This window comes from Hyaena hyaena, unplaced genomic scaffold, assembly GCF_003009895.1.
Source record: "Hyaena hyaena isolate Hyena2069 unplaced genomic scaffold, ASM300989v1 scaffold_76, whole genome shotgun sequence".
Classification (NCBI taxonomy): domain Eukaryota; kingdom Metazoa; phylum Chordata; class Mammalia; order Carnivora; family Hyaenidae; genus Hyaena; species Hyaena hyaena.
Genome location: NW_024080709.1, coordinates 1,073,010 through 1,085,096, shown reverse-complemented (window position 1 = coordinate 1,085,096; position 12,087 = coordinate 1,073,010). Strand labels below are relative to the sequence as shown.

General features: G+C 40.6%; 1 protein-coding gene and 1 non-coding gene across 5 annotated transcripts in view; both read right to left on the bottom strand.

The window, feature by feature from the left end:
• Positions 1–12,087, bottom strand: part of PDXDC1 (pyridoxal dependent decarboxylase domain containing 1) — a 53,965-nt gene that overhangs the window by 28,078 nt on the left and 13,800 nt on the right. For all 4 annotated transcript variants that reach the window (XM_039233633.1, XM_039233631.1, XM_039233634.1 and 1 more), the window contains exons 2-8: positions 10,756–10,829; positions 10,165–10,227; positions 8,152–8,232; positions 6,217–6,363; positions 4,686–4,875; positions 2,275–2,343; positions 1,357–1,435 (exon numbers count right to left, since the gene is read on the bottom strand). In XM_039233633.1, the coding sequence (XP_039089564.1) occupies positions 1,357–1,435; positions 2,275–2,343; positions 4,686–4,875; positions 6,217–6,363; positions 8,152–8,232; positions 10,165–10,227; positions 10,756–10,829 (703 nt within the window). The remainder of the gene's footprint in view (positions 1–1,356; positions 1,436–2,274; positions 2,344–4,685; positions 4,876–6,216; positions 6,364–8,151; positions 8,233–10,164; positions 10,228–10,755; positions 10,830–12,087) is intronic.
• Positions 7,548–7,617, bottom strand: LOC120232746. Its single transcript, XR_005528638.1, has one exon. It is a non-coding gene; the product is annotated as a small nucleolar RNA SNORD45 (small nucleolar RNA).

Sequence of the window (12,087 nt, the reverse complement as noted above, 5' to 3'; positions counted from 1 at the left end):
AGAATCTAAAGTAAGTTCCAGACTCTGAGCTGTCAGCACAGAACCTGATGTGGAGCTCAAACCCACGAACTATGACATGAGATCATGACCTGAGCTGAAGTCGGATGCCACATGACTGAGCCACCCAGAGGCCATGTGAGTCTATCTATTTCTAACTCTATTCTCTTCAATTAATCCCACACTCTCCTGATTATCTGTAGTAAGTGTAAAAATCAGAGAGCCTAAGTCTTTGAATTTTATTTTTATTTTATTTTTTCAAAATTATTTTGCCTATTCTTATATCCTCTGTATTTCCACATAAATTTTAGAATCTGCTTATCAACTTGTATAAGAAATAGTAGCCTGCTGAGATTTTGACGGGGATTAATCTACAGAATATATAGATTGGGGAAATTAGACTTTATGATACTGAGTCTTCCCACACATGCATATGGCATACCATTCCATTTATTCACGTTTTCTTGAATTTCTCTTAGCATCATTTTGTAGTTTTCAATGTACAGATCTTACATATACACTTTTTAAATGTTTATTTATTTTTGAGAGAGAGACACACACATACACAGAGTACAAGCAGGGGAGGGGCAGAGAGAAAGGGAGACACAGAATCTGAATCAGGTTCCAGGCTCTGAGCTGTCAGCACAGCTGGGGGGCTTGAACTCAAACCATGAAATCATGACCTGAGCCAAAATTGGGACACTTAACCTACCAAGCCACCCAGGTGCCCCTTGCATATACTTTTCCTTTTTTGATGTTATCACGACTGGCATTTTTAATTCAATTTCAGTGGAACACTGCTTATATACAGAAATCCTACAACCCAGATCAACTTATTAGTTCCAAAGGCTTTTCTTTAGTTTCCTTAGGACCTTCCATCTATATAATCATGCCGTCTGCAAGTAAAGACAGTTTATTCTTTCTAATGTGTGTTGTCACTCAATTATTTCTCTTGCCTCATGCACTGTCTCGAACTCCAAGTAGAATGCCGAATTCGGCAACAGGAAGTAGAGCAGAAAGTGGTAGATGAATTGCTGCATCCAAGGTGGACATTCAAGTGTGACATTTTAAAATTCCATTTAGAAAGGAAGCACACGAAAGGGAGGTACTTAGAGCCTAAATGAAAAAGCATACACACCAACAGAGTAACTCCCCAACAAACCAACAATTCAAGGGAATGTGAGGAGCTAAGCGTCGTGTTGTAACTTTCACCCCAACGCCGACATAAACTACCTGAAACACGAGGCATGCAGACATTTCTCAAGACGTAGGTGTTCTGTTTGGTTTTTTTTTTTTTTAGGCTAAGTCCCCCTCTTTCTCTTGTACGTCCAAACGGCAGATTCTGTTCACAATACCTACCGGCATTTGCTACAAGCAACAGGGGCAATTTTCCTCGTTCTAGATCATCTTTAATCAGTTTCTCCAGGAAGGCAACATCCTAGGTTAAAAGGCAAACCACAGGAACATGAAGCAATGAGCATAAAGCTATACAATAAGAAATTATAACTTTCAACAAAAGGAAGGGACTCTCAAAATTAACCACACACATCAATTCTTATTCTTGACCATTTTTCTATTTTCTCTAATCAGAGAGATGAAAATCAAATAGTTTCCCTTGAAGATTAACTACAAAAAAATAGTTAAATGAGATCAAAGTTAAAAACTACATATATACAGGATGAATGTTTCTCTAGTTTTAAACACTTAGGTTTAAAGAAAATGTTCTCAATTCCCCCTACATAGCCAAAACTCTCTCTCTGATATTACTGATGTATCTGAACCAGATAACCAGGTACCTTGGAAAAAGAAACACAAGACCCTAAAACCTACCCTTTTTGCTTCTGTCTTCAGTATGAGAAGGCTTAACACTTGAAAAGTCTAAAAATACGCAGAATCCAATTCTAATCCCACATTACAATAAAGAACCTCATTTTCAAAATCTGCCCATTCACACATCCAGGCCACAGTGATAACCTTTGAAAGGATGAGCTTTTGAAGAAATTTCTGGTGCTTATCTGGACTCCCATGTTCCTCTTTAAAGCAGGTGATACAGTAATGACAAGATTCCTGAAGAGGGAGGTGCTCCTGACCTATATGCCAGCCAACATTCATGGACATTCAAACCCGGAAGCGTGTATTAAGCAATGGGGAGATGTAAGCGGTAAATGAGTAAGCTAATAATTATCTGGAGGCCAGCAAACAGAACCTCAATCACAAGGAAGACACAGTTTCCAAACACAATTCTGTCTTATCTTACAAAGCGAAAGGAGAGCTCACCATCTGATGCTGGGATCCAAACATGGTGTTACAGGGCACGCGACACAAGCAGGGGAAGGGCAAGCCGAGCTGCCGGAGGAAACATACAATTCTGTAATCAAGATCTCTGTCACCATTCACGTACGTCCCCTACAGACTGTGGCTCTAAGACAAGTCACAGTGACTCTTTTTAAACAATCTCTCTCCTTAGGAACTCTTAATATGATAACTTCGTGTTAAAGTATATCTAGAAAGTCAAGCTAAAATTTCTAGGAGCTGGGATTCTTTTAAGAAGATACAATGCAAAACTCTCTTGACTCAGCTAAATGAGTAACTGCCTTTGCTATATTCTAGAATATACCAAAAAATGAAAAACCACTTTTCCAAACTAAGAAACAACCAAGCTTTGAGCATTTTAGGAGATAATTTAGGATCCTTCCTCCAAGCATTAGTGGTAAATAACACCCACTAAAGGCATTCAAAGAACAGTATCTTATTTATGGATCCACCCACTCCTAACAAGCAACAAATATGGATTAGCAGATGTACATTTCTTAAAAGAAATGAAGTCAGTGTTATGAATGGGGATAGTAACTGTCAAAAAACATTTTTTATCCTTGAGGATATATTTATAGTTTCAGGAATTTTTAAACAGTTGCAGCATATTGTTCTGTGTAACTAAGAATTGGTAGTACCACTTAGAGACCAAACATGTAACGAACACTTTATGCACACTTTCTCCCTCCTTAAAATTTTTTCTTTAAAATTATGAAAAGGAAACCCAAGTAAAACACACAATGAAAAATACAGAAATTAAAAGTGAAAATGCCCTCCCACCCCATAAGCCACCACTGTTAACAGTTTTGTATAAAACGTTCTAAACATTTTCTAAGTATTCAGATTTTTTTTTAGGTATGAAAAATATATATATATATTTTTTTTAAGTAGGCTCTATGCGGTGCCTGGGTGGCTCAGTCCGTTAAGCATCTGACTTCTTCTTAGGTCATGATCTCACGGTTTATGGGTTCTAGCCCTGTGTCAGGCCCCGTGCTGACAGCTCAGAACCTGGAGCCTGATTCTGTGTCTCCCTTTCTCTCTGCCCCTTCCCTATTCATGCTCTCTCTCTCAAAAACATATAAACATTTTAAAAAAATTTAAAAATGTAAGCTCTACGCCCAACATGGGACTTGAACTCACAACCTCAAGATCAAAAGTCAGTTGCATGTTCTTCTGCTTGAGCCAGCCGGGTGCACCCCCCCACAGCTTTCGAAGATGGGACTGCTATGCCAAGGCAGCTTTGGGTCCAAAAGAACCTGGCCTGTAGTGGGTACTCAGTAAGTACTTTGTTCCAGGTTTCTCTAAGGATGTTATAAATCTCATCCTGTACACACTCAAAAAGAGGACGTCATTTCCCGCTGCCAGTGACCACAGCTCACCACCAGCTGAAGTCCCTGAGTCTCCCTCATTTATCTCCACAGGACTCCTCCATCTTACAAAAGACAAACCCTCACGGGGCGCCTGGGTAGCTCACTTGGTTAAGCATCTGATTCTTGATTTCGGCTCAGGTCAGATCTTATGGTTTGGGGGTTTGAACCCCATGTTGGGCTCCACACTGACAGCACTGAGCCTTCTTTGAATTCTCTTTCCCCCACCCCGCGATGTTCTCCCCCTGCTTAGTGTCCTGTGCTCGCTCGCTCTCTCTCAAAGAACAAAAAACACAAACCCAAAAACAAAACTAAAATAAAACATTCTCAGCCAAGAGACTGAACATTTTTTTGTAGCCCCCTAATTGGGCTACGTGTGTCCCATGAGCTTCAAAAACGGTAATCCTCTTTGATCTAGTAATTCTAGATGGACTCTGAGAATCTATCTACAGAATATAATCTAGATAATACTTTCTAAATATAGAAATTTCTAAATGCAGAAAAAGCTATATGCACAAAGATGTCCTAACAACACTATGCAAAGGGCACTTCCTGAAAATGGTCATAAAAAACAAAAGAACGCAAATGCTTTAATTGTCCGAAAGGGAAACAGTTGGTTAAAACACTATACAGTGACTTGAGGAGTATTATGAAGATATTAAAAATAGACTGTACTTTGAAGAACTGTTAAAATAGGATATGCACCTGTTATAACACCAAGTGAATAAGTCAAACATAACCATGTAAAAACACATCTGCGCTCTTTGATTAAAGTCTGGGGGAAAAATGTTGACTGTGGTTGCCTCTGGGCAACTAAACAAGATATAGGTAGCTCTGAAAATTCACTAATATGCATTTATATATTTTCTTATAATGACAAAACAAGCACATTGTTTCTTTTCATTTGAAAAGAAGTGCAGTTAAAGAAATGGGCCTGTGCACTTTATAAAATTTCATAAATAGAACGGAACACAATTTCTTTAAAATGTCCACCTTATCCCACGTTACCTGATTACAAAGGTACTGGCCCAGGCCAGGCCTCGCAGCAGCACTAAGGTATATAACAGGTTTCTTGTTATACAGCACATTGAAGCCATCCACTACAAAGTCTTCATAACGAGAGTGCAGAGCAAGCCTACAGATCTTTGCCAGTCCTTCTCTTTCTTCTTCGTGGAAATAAGCACAGCCGTTTTCATACCTGTTAAGAGACAGTCATCTATCAGTATGTTCTTGTCTCTGGTTAACTCTGGTTTTACATCCTCATTTTACAGTTTTGGGAGTAATTCTTCTCTTAATCTAGGAACTGTCACCTAGAGCAGCAAAGGAGATAGGGATGCCCTAATCCTAGACGGCTGACCACACCTTACCGCTGGAGGTTATAAAGAACGGAGGCAATCGCCCTTTGTCCACACTCAACTCCGTAAGGAGCAGAAACTATGAAGAAAAAGCAGTAGAGAACAGGAGTCCCTTACGTACAGAAAAGGCTGGAGAGCACAGTGGCGGCTTGCTCGACAAGAAGGCCGACCCCGGATAACAACACAGGCAAGGTTCTTAGCAGCTTCAGCCCCAAGACATCCAAAGTAACCAAAAATGTGAAAACTGCTAGTCAGCCTATATTTGCTTTCACGATTGTCTGCCTGGGGGAAATTATTTTTCCTTAATCTTCTAGAAAAGTAAGAACAGAATTTCAGTTACAGGTGGTGGATTTTTATTAGAAGAAAATCTCTCCTTTGCGATGCAGTTAGGCAAACTTAACCTTTTGCTGGACCAAGCTTTTTCTCAACATCTGAAAGGGAGTCTCTCCAGTTAAGTCATCCAGTGTTAGGCAAACATTCCTTTTCCTTAAAAGTAACAGCACGGGGGACACCGAGGTGGCTCGGTCAGTCAAGTAGCTGACTTCGGCTCAGGTCATGGTTTCTGAAGGCTCGTGAGTTCGAGCCCCACTTCGGATCCTCTGTCTCCCTCTTTCTGTCCCTTCCCCCTCCCCCTCCCCTCCAAAATTAAACATTAAAAAAAAAAGTAACAGCATAAACCCCAAAATACCACTGGTCCTTGTCTTCTACTGAATCCTTACCTGCTGTAACTCCTTAATGCCAACAGTATCACAGCATAAAGCAAATTTTAATTTCATAAAACACACTCAACTTCCTTATGGCAGCATTTACCTTCTATCTACTAAAGCAGAAGCTAATCCTTGGATTCAAAATACCTGCAGCCATTTCCTGCTCTATCTTCTATCAACACGTGCCACGTAGGAATCCTAAAAGGAACTGCTGGCATTATCTAAAATACACATGCTTATGTTCTCAGCTTTTGACATAAGCTAATTCCTTCACTCATTTATTCCTCCTAACTGTGCTGCGAAACAGATACAGACATTAACCCCACTTAACAGATAGGAAAACTGACACACGCAGAGGCTTTTTTTTTTTTTTTTTTAAATATGCAACCCTTCCAAGAGGGAGGGGGAAAGGCTGACATGGACTCAGGCAGCAGAGCTCCAGGAAACAGTCTGTACCCAACTCATATATGTCCTTACCTGAAAATCCTGCACAGCCATAAAGTAGTGTCTGACAGTATCCTAGTTGTGAGTTTTCTAAGCTTCTCTTTGTCCAGAGTTGAAATGTAAGCTCCCAGACTATGCCCCAACAAAGCTATGTGACCTTGTTCTCCAATATTCTGGATTCTGTTAATCAAAATCAATTACATTAAAGTTTTAGTCAAAATATGAATAAAGGAATAAGACAAAACCTAGAGGTAACGGCATTTCCACAGAAATTAGTCAGACTTGGAATCCTCCTAATGGTCTAGAAGGCAGGAATCCAGATAAATTTTAAAAATTCAATGCATAAAAAGTACTGATGATCTGGGGAAGATTTTATTGAATATCTACTACATATACAAGCTGTGAATAGTTTTCTCACCCCCTTTTTAAAAATTAAATGCCTGCTCTAAGAACTATGGTGTGTAGAGCTGACACAAAATGTGCAGAAAATAATTTTTTTAAAGAATCATTACATGAAGTAGATTCCCTGCATTCAACAGCTATTTATAACGGTATAGCGAAGTCAAGGAAACCAGGTATGTTTTCTGTATAATTAAAATGGACTACTGTCTCTTACAAAGAACTGTAAGTCAATAAGAAGAAGGCCAAAAAATTGGGTAAAATACTGGGCAAAGGAGATAGTTCATAGAAAAGAAAATATAAATGGGTTTTAAAACATAAAAAAGCCACTTCACCTGATTCATAAGAAAAATGCAAGCTCAAATTATGTTGAAATATCATTTCTCACCTTGCAGACTGGCAATGGTCCTTAAGTTTACAAACACCCTTGGGCAAGCAAAGGTGTGGGGAAGGAGATATTTTCATGTACCGCTGGTGGGACTGTAAACTGGCATAATTCCACCAGGGGAAAGTTGGCAGTAGCTATCAAAATTACAAAAACACAGCCTATCTGGCCCAGAAATCCCACTTTTAGGGCTTTAATCTCCAGAAACATTTGCTTGTATGACGGACGACACACGTACAAAGTCACCAGCTGCAGCAATGTTTGCAACAGTAAACATGAACAGGAGACTAGTTAAACAAAACATGGTTTATTTGACCAAAGTAAAATGAAATAGCTCTTACAGGAGAGCACTCCTTGCATCCTGGTATATGATGGACTCCGAGACACGGATGAAGAAAGCAAGGTGCACACCCCACACACAGTACTTGGGTACTAGTGAGGGAGTGGAGGCACTTGGCATGTGTGTACATACACACAGCGTGTCTGTCCGGAGTACACAAGAAGCCGGCAACTCCATCTAGCTTTAAGGAGAACAAGAAGCTGGGGAGGAAGAGTATGAAGGAGATACCCCTTTTCATTCAAGGTCACTGTCTTTTTAGAATTTACACCAGCTCTGGATTCAGCTAACACATGCCATCACGTCGCTGACTGAACATTGCCTTTGTGTACTCTTTTTAGCTTCTGAAATTTGAAAAAGGAGAATGACTTACTTATTCCAAAAAAATTACATTTAAAACAATTAAACATGAAACTAAGTAGGGAGCGAAGTTAGATGAATAAAAATAAATGGAAGATTCATAGACAACGGGGCCCAGCCAACAAGAGATGCAGCTGCAGCACCCATCAGCTGTCAGAAGCAGCAGCATGGCAGCGGAGGCAACCAGAAGCAGAAACGCCCACAGCAGTCATTCTCTGGTCCCTCTGGCAGGCCCTCTCTAAGAATCGATGCCATATAAACTACAGGGATTCGTTTTCGTAAATGCCTTCCTTTATGAAATTTATAAACCTACCCAACGCAGAGTGAATGTCTCGCTGAAAAGAGAAAAAATGGACCTTGTTTTAGTATCACATGCAACTGTGAATAAAGCACAGCTCTCTAATTCAGCAACCTGTAAACATGCAGTCACTATCAAAGTCAAGGTCACATGTACTTTCAGAGAGAAGCTGCCAATGATGTCCATTACCGGGGGCTCTGGGGCTCCTCCTCTTCATCTCCGTGCATCAGATTCTGAACTAGCTGGAGGATGCTCACCATATCTTGTCCACTGCAGAATGAAAAGAGAGTTGACAGGTGGAAACAGCTCACATTCCCCACCACTCTATTTCCTTCATTTAAACCAGCTTTGGTAAGTTGTGTGTTATTTTGTTTTGTTTTGAATTGAGGAGCTAGAGGAGAATGTGTCTGAGATACAGGAAACCAAACCTCACATTAACGGAATTCTCAATATAACCGTATCTTTAAATCTTCTATCCAAACAGGAGACTGAGTTCTGAAAATTTCACCAGTATCACATTAGCAATATTGCTCTACCTGTTCATTTGAATCCAAGGAGAATATTTAAAAAGCATGTTATAAGAACCAAAACAGTCCTTTTAAGATACTGCAAGATCACAGAAGCAGCTAGAATACTCCAATGACAGTGGTATGCCTAGTTTTCTCCACATAGGAGTCTTGTCTGTCTGTTCTAACCAACTGGAACATGTAATTCAAGCATTATTTATTACTTCTTCCTCAAGCAGGGAAATGAGAGATCTGCTCACAGTATAAACAGATTTACTTCCACCCGAGGTATGATATTAAATGCCTATTACATGACTATTTGAAAACTCATGAAAGAATGTAAATGGCTAAATTAGTGAGCAATGGCAAGGCGACCTGTAGTAACTGTAATGTAGAAATTTATCATTCCATTAATGGGACTGGATCAACAAGTGAGAACTGACTAATAACAAGTTCTCTTTTAAAAAAGCAGCACCATCAAAACAATGCCCCAAACCCATCCTTGCCAAGGTGCTGACCTTCATGTGAGAGGGGCTCTGGTCCTTGGACACTGTGTAGTGCCAATGTGGGAGCGGGTGCCCACCAGGAGACCTTGAGCAAGCTATTGAAACCCACTCAGCCCCTATGTTACAGAATCGTGAGGATGCAATCAGTGCATGAGAAACGTTTCCTGCTGTGTCTAGCCAAGCACCATCTCAGATGCTGGCATTACTATATTAAGTGTGAATGCTCCTGACCATCTGAGCATTACAGACGTTCTTGGTAGATCTCTTCTAGGGAAACTTCTGTGGGCTTAACAGAACATTTTCATTGCCATCCGCAGCTCTGGGTGGAGAGGACCGACAGGATTTGGTTCCCGCTCTCCGTCGAAGAACCCACCATACAGCTAGAGGGCTTCAAATCAGCCGCATTCAGCCTACAAACAGGAGTGCCTGTCTCAAAATACTAGTCTCTGGGTGTGGCAGATAGGCCCCTTAACGACACACTGTGTCTTTCCTCCACACTTTCCTGTTGCAACCTCGTATATGTTCAAACTCAGGCCAAAGGGCAATTTGAGGGAGTTGTCCTGTTTACTTATGTGCAGTTTCCTGGTTATAAAACAAGAAAAACCAAAGAAGCTTGTTTGAGGGAAGCTGGGCTGGGACTTTAAGCCCACGGTGAGTGCTAACGTCCTGTGAAAATTTTAGTTACATGGCTACTTGTTTTTCTGATATTTTCCCTGCTAGCTTAAACCACACATGCTTGACAGATTGGGTTTAGCTGCCCCAAAAAAAGAAATCACTCTGCCAACAAATGATCAAAGTTGACATTTTCATTTTGCTTTATTATACAAATAATAAATCTTATCAAATTACAGTATCTCTCACCACACAGCTCAGTCTATTGAACAGATTAGGGGTTTCAAGGATGAAGCATGATCGTTGAGTTATAATTATAAATTTGTGCATTCACTTTTGAGTCATGGGGTTGTTAGATCCCGAATGGGAAACTATATTAAATTAGATCCTGAATGGGAAAGGGAAAAAAGCAGGTAGACCCGACAGCAGCGCGGTGCTCTGGCGCTACACGGCACACGGCTCTCAATCTGCTCTGCGCTCATTAGAGCCACAATTATAAACCAACAATGGTTTGTCAAATCGTGATTGAAAGAAAACACATACCCTAACGAAAAGTAGGTATCTTCATTGCCACCTACCTGCCTTGGAGAGGCCCCGGAATGTCTGATACCAGCTTCTTTCCATTTTCCTCCTCTGTTCTTCTAATTTAAAGGAAATTTAAAAAAACTACCTTACCAAATGGCTGACATGTGAACATGCAAACAGGTGATGATGTTGCCTATAACCTCTTAGTAACTGATACAGGATTTGACGCACATTTATCACATCTTCTCCCCTACCACTAACACCCCAGCCCTCCATCTGGGGTACAGTTTGAATCTCAGAAAAAGAAGACAAAAAAAATGACACTTGAACCCATTTCCTGGTTAGCTGATGCCCTAGATGACATAAATATATAGTAAGTATAGATTCCAATCAATATATTAAGTAAATGAAACTCTTAACAGGCAGAACTGAAAATTCTAAGTCCTGCCTTCAATTTCAAAATCGTTTAATTACAAAGTACCTTCTACCCAAGACAAACACCATCTTTCAAGTGAGGTGAAGCTCAACTAAGCATTGACATTCTGGCACCAAAAGGAGTTTTTACCAGTAGGAAACCGGTGCCACCAGCTTCACAACAGGCTGAACAAACACGTTTAATAAGGTCCCTCGTATCCCACGCTCACCTCTGACTGTGCTCCAGCATCTTCATGGCTTCCTTCAAGTTCTTCCCCATCTCAGCTAATGTAGGGTCTGCTATCTGGAAGTAAAAAAAAAAAAAAAAAAAAAGGTTAAAATTGTGATAATCCCTTATTAGTTCTGCAACATAATTCATCCAGAAAAATTAAATCCAAGTCCATTTTCTTCTAGATTTAATATAAAACACACAGATTCATTGTGAAGTACATTTAATTTAGAAATTCCAAAGTATGGGGCATCTGGATGGCTCAGTCACTGAAGCATTCGACTCTTGATTTTGGCTCAGGTCAGGATCTCACAGTTCATGGGTTTGAGTCCTGGGATTCTCTCTTTCTGCCCCTTTCCTGCTTGTGCTCTCGCTCTCTCAAATGAAATAAACAAAGCTTAAAAAAAAAATTCCAAAGTACAAACATATAACATAAAAAAGTCCCACTCCCTAAGGGAAGCCACTCAAGTTTGACATGTATCTTTCCAAGTTCTCACCTAACACATATGTACCCCTGCAACTTGCTGTTTTGGCTTTATCATGAGTGTAGCTCCATATCAGTAGTATATCCACCTCATTCCCAGTGGTAACACCATATTCCACTCCATGGATTACCATCATTTAACTAGTCTTGAATTAAAGCTAGTTTATTCCAGTTTTACACTCTTACAAGTGAGGTTCAGAAAAGTCTGTACAGTACGCTACTTGTTTTACTGTTGTAGTAAGCTGATAAATGCCCCCCCCCCCCCCAAGCTATTCACATCATAATCCCTGGAACTTGTGAATGTTACCTTACATGGCAAAGTCTTTGCAGAAGTGATTAAGTTAAGGGTCTTGAGATGGTAAGGTTACCCTGAATTGTCCAGGTGGGCTCTAAATGTGGTCACACATATATCCAGATGAGAGAGAAGGAGAGGGAGACTACACACACACACACACACACACACACACACACACACACACACCCAAGAAGGCTGTGTGAAGACAGAGTAGAAAAAAATTTGAGGTGCTGGCCTCAAAAATTAGAGTGATGGGGCCACAAACCAAGGAATGGGTGCTAGCTGGCAACATAAACTGGGTCAAGAATGGGAGGGACCCTCCCTGAGGACCTCTGGGCGGAGTGTGGCCCTGCCGACAACTTGTTTTCAGCCCAGGGATACAGCTTTCAAATTTCTGGCCTCCAGAACTCTGGGAAAACACATTTCTGCTGTTCTAGGCCTCCCAGTTTGTGCTCATTTGTCACAGTAGCCACTGGAAATGAATACTCTCATAAACCTGGGAGTGATCCCATACACTCTGGAAGCTTGCCCAGCTGGTCACAGTGACCGCCTGT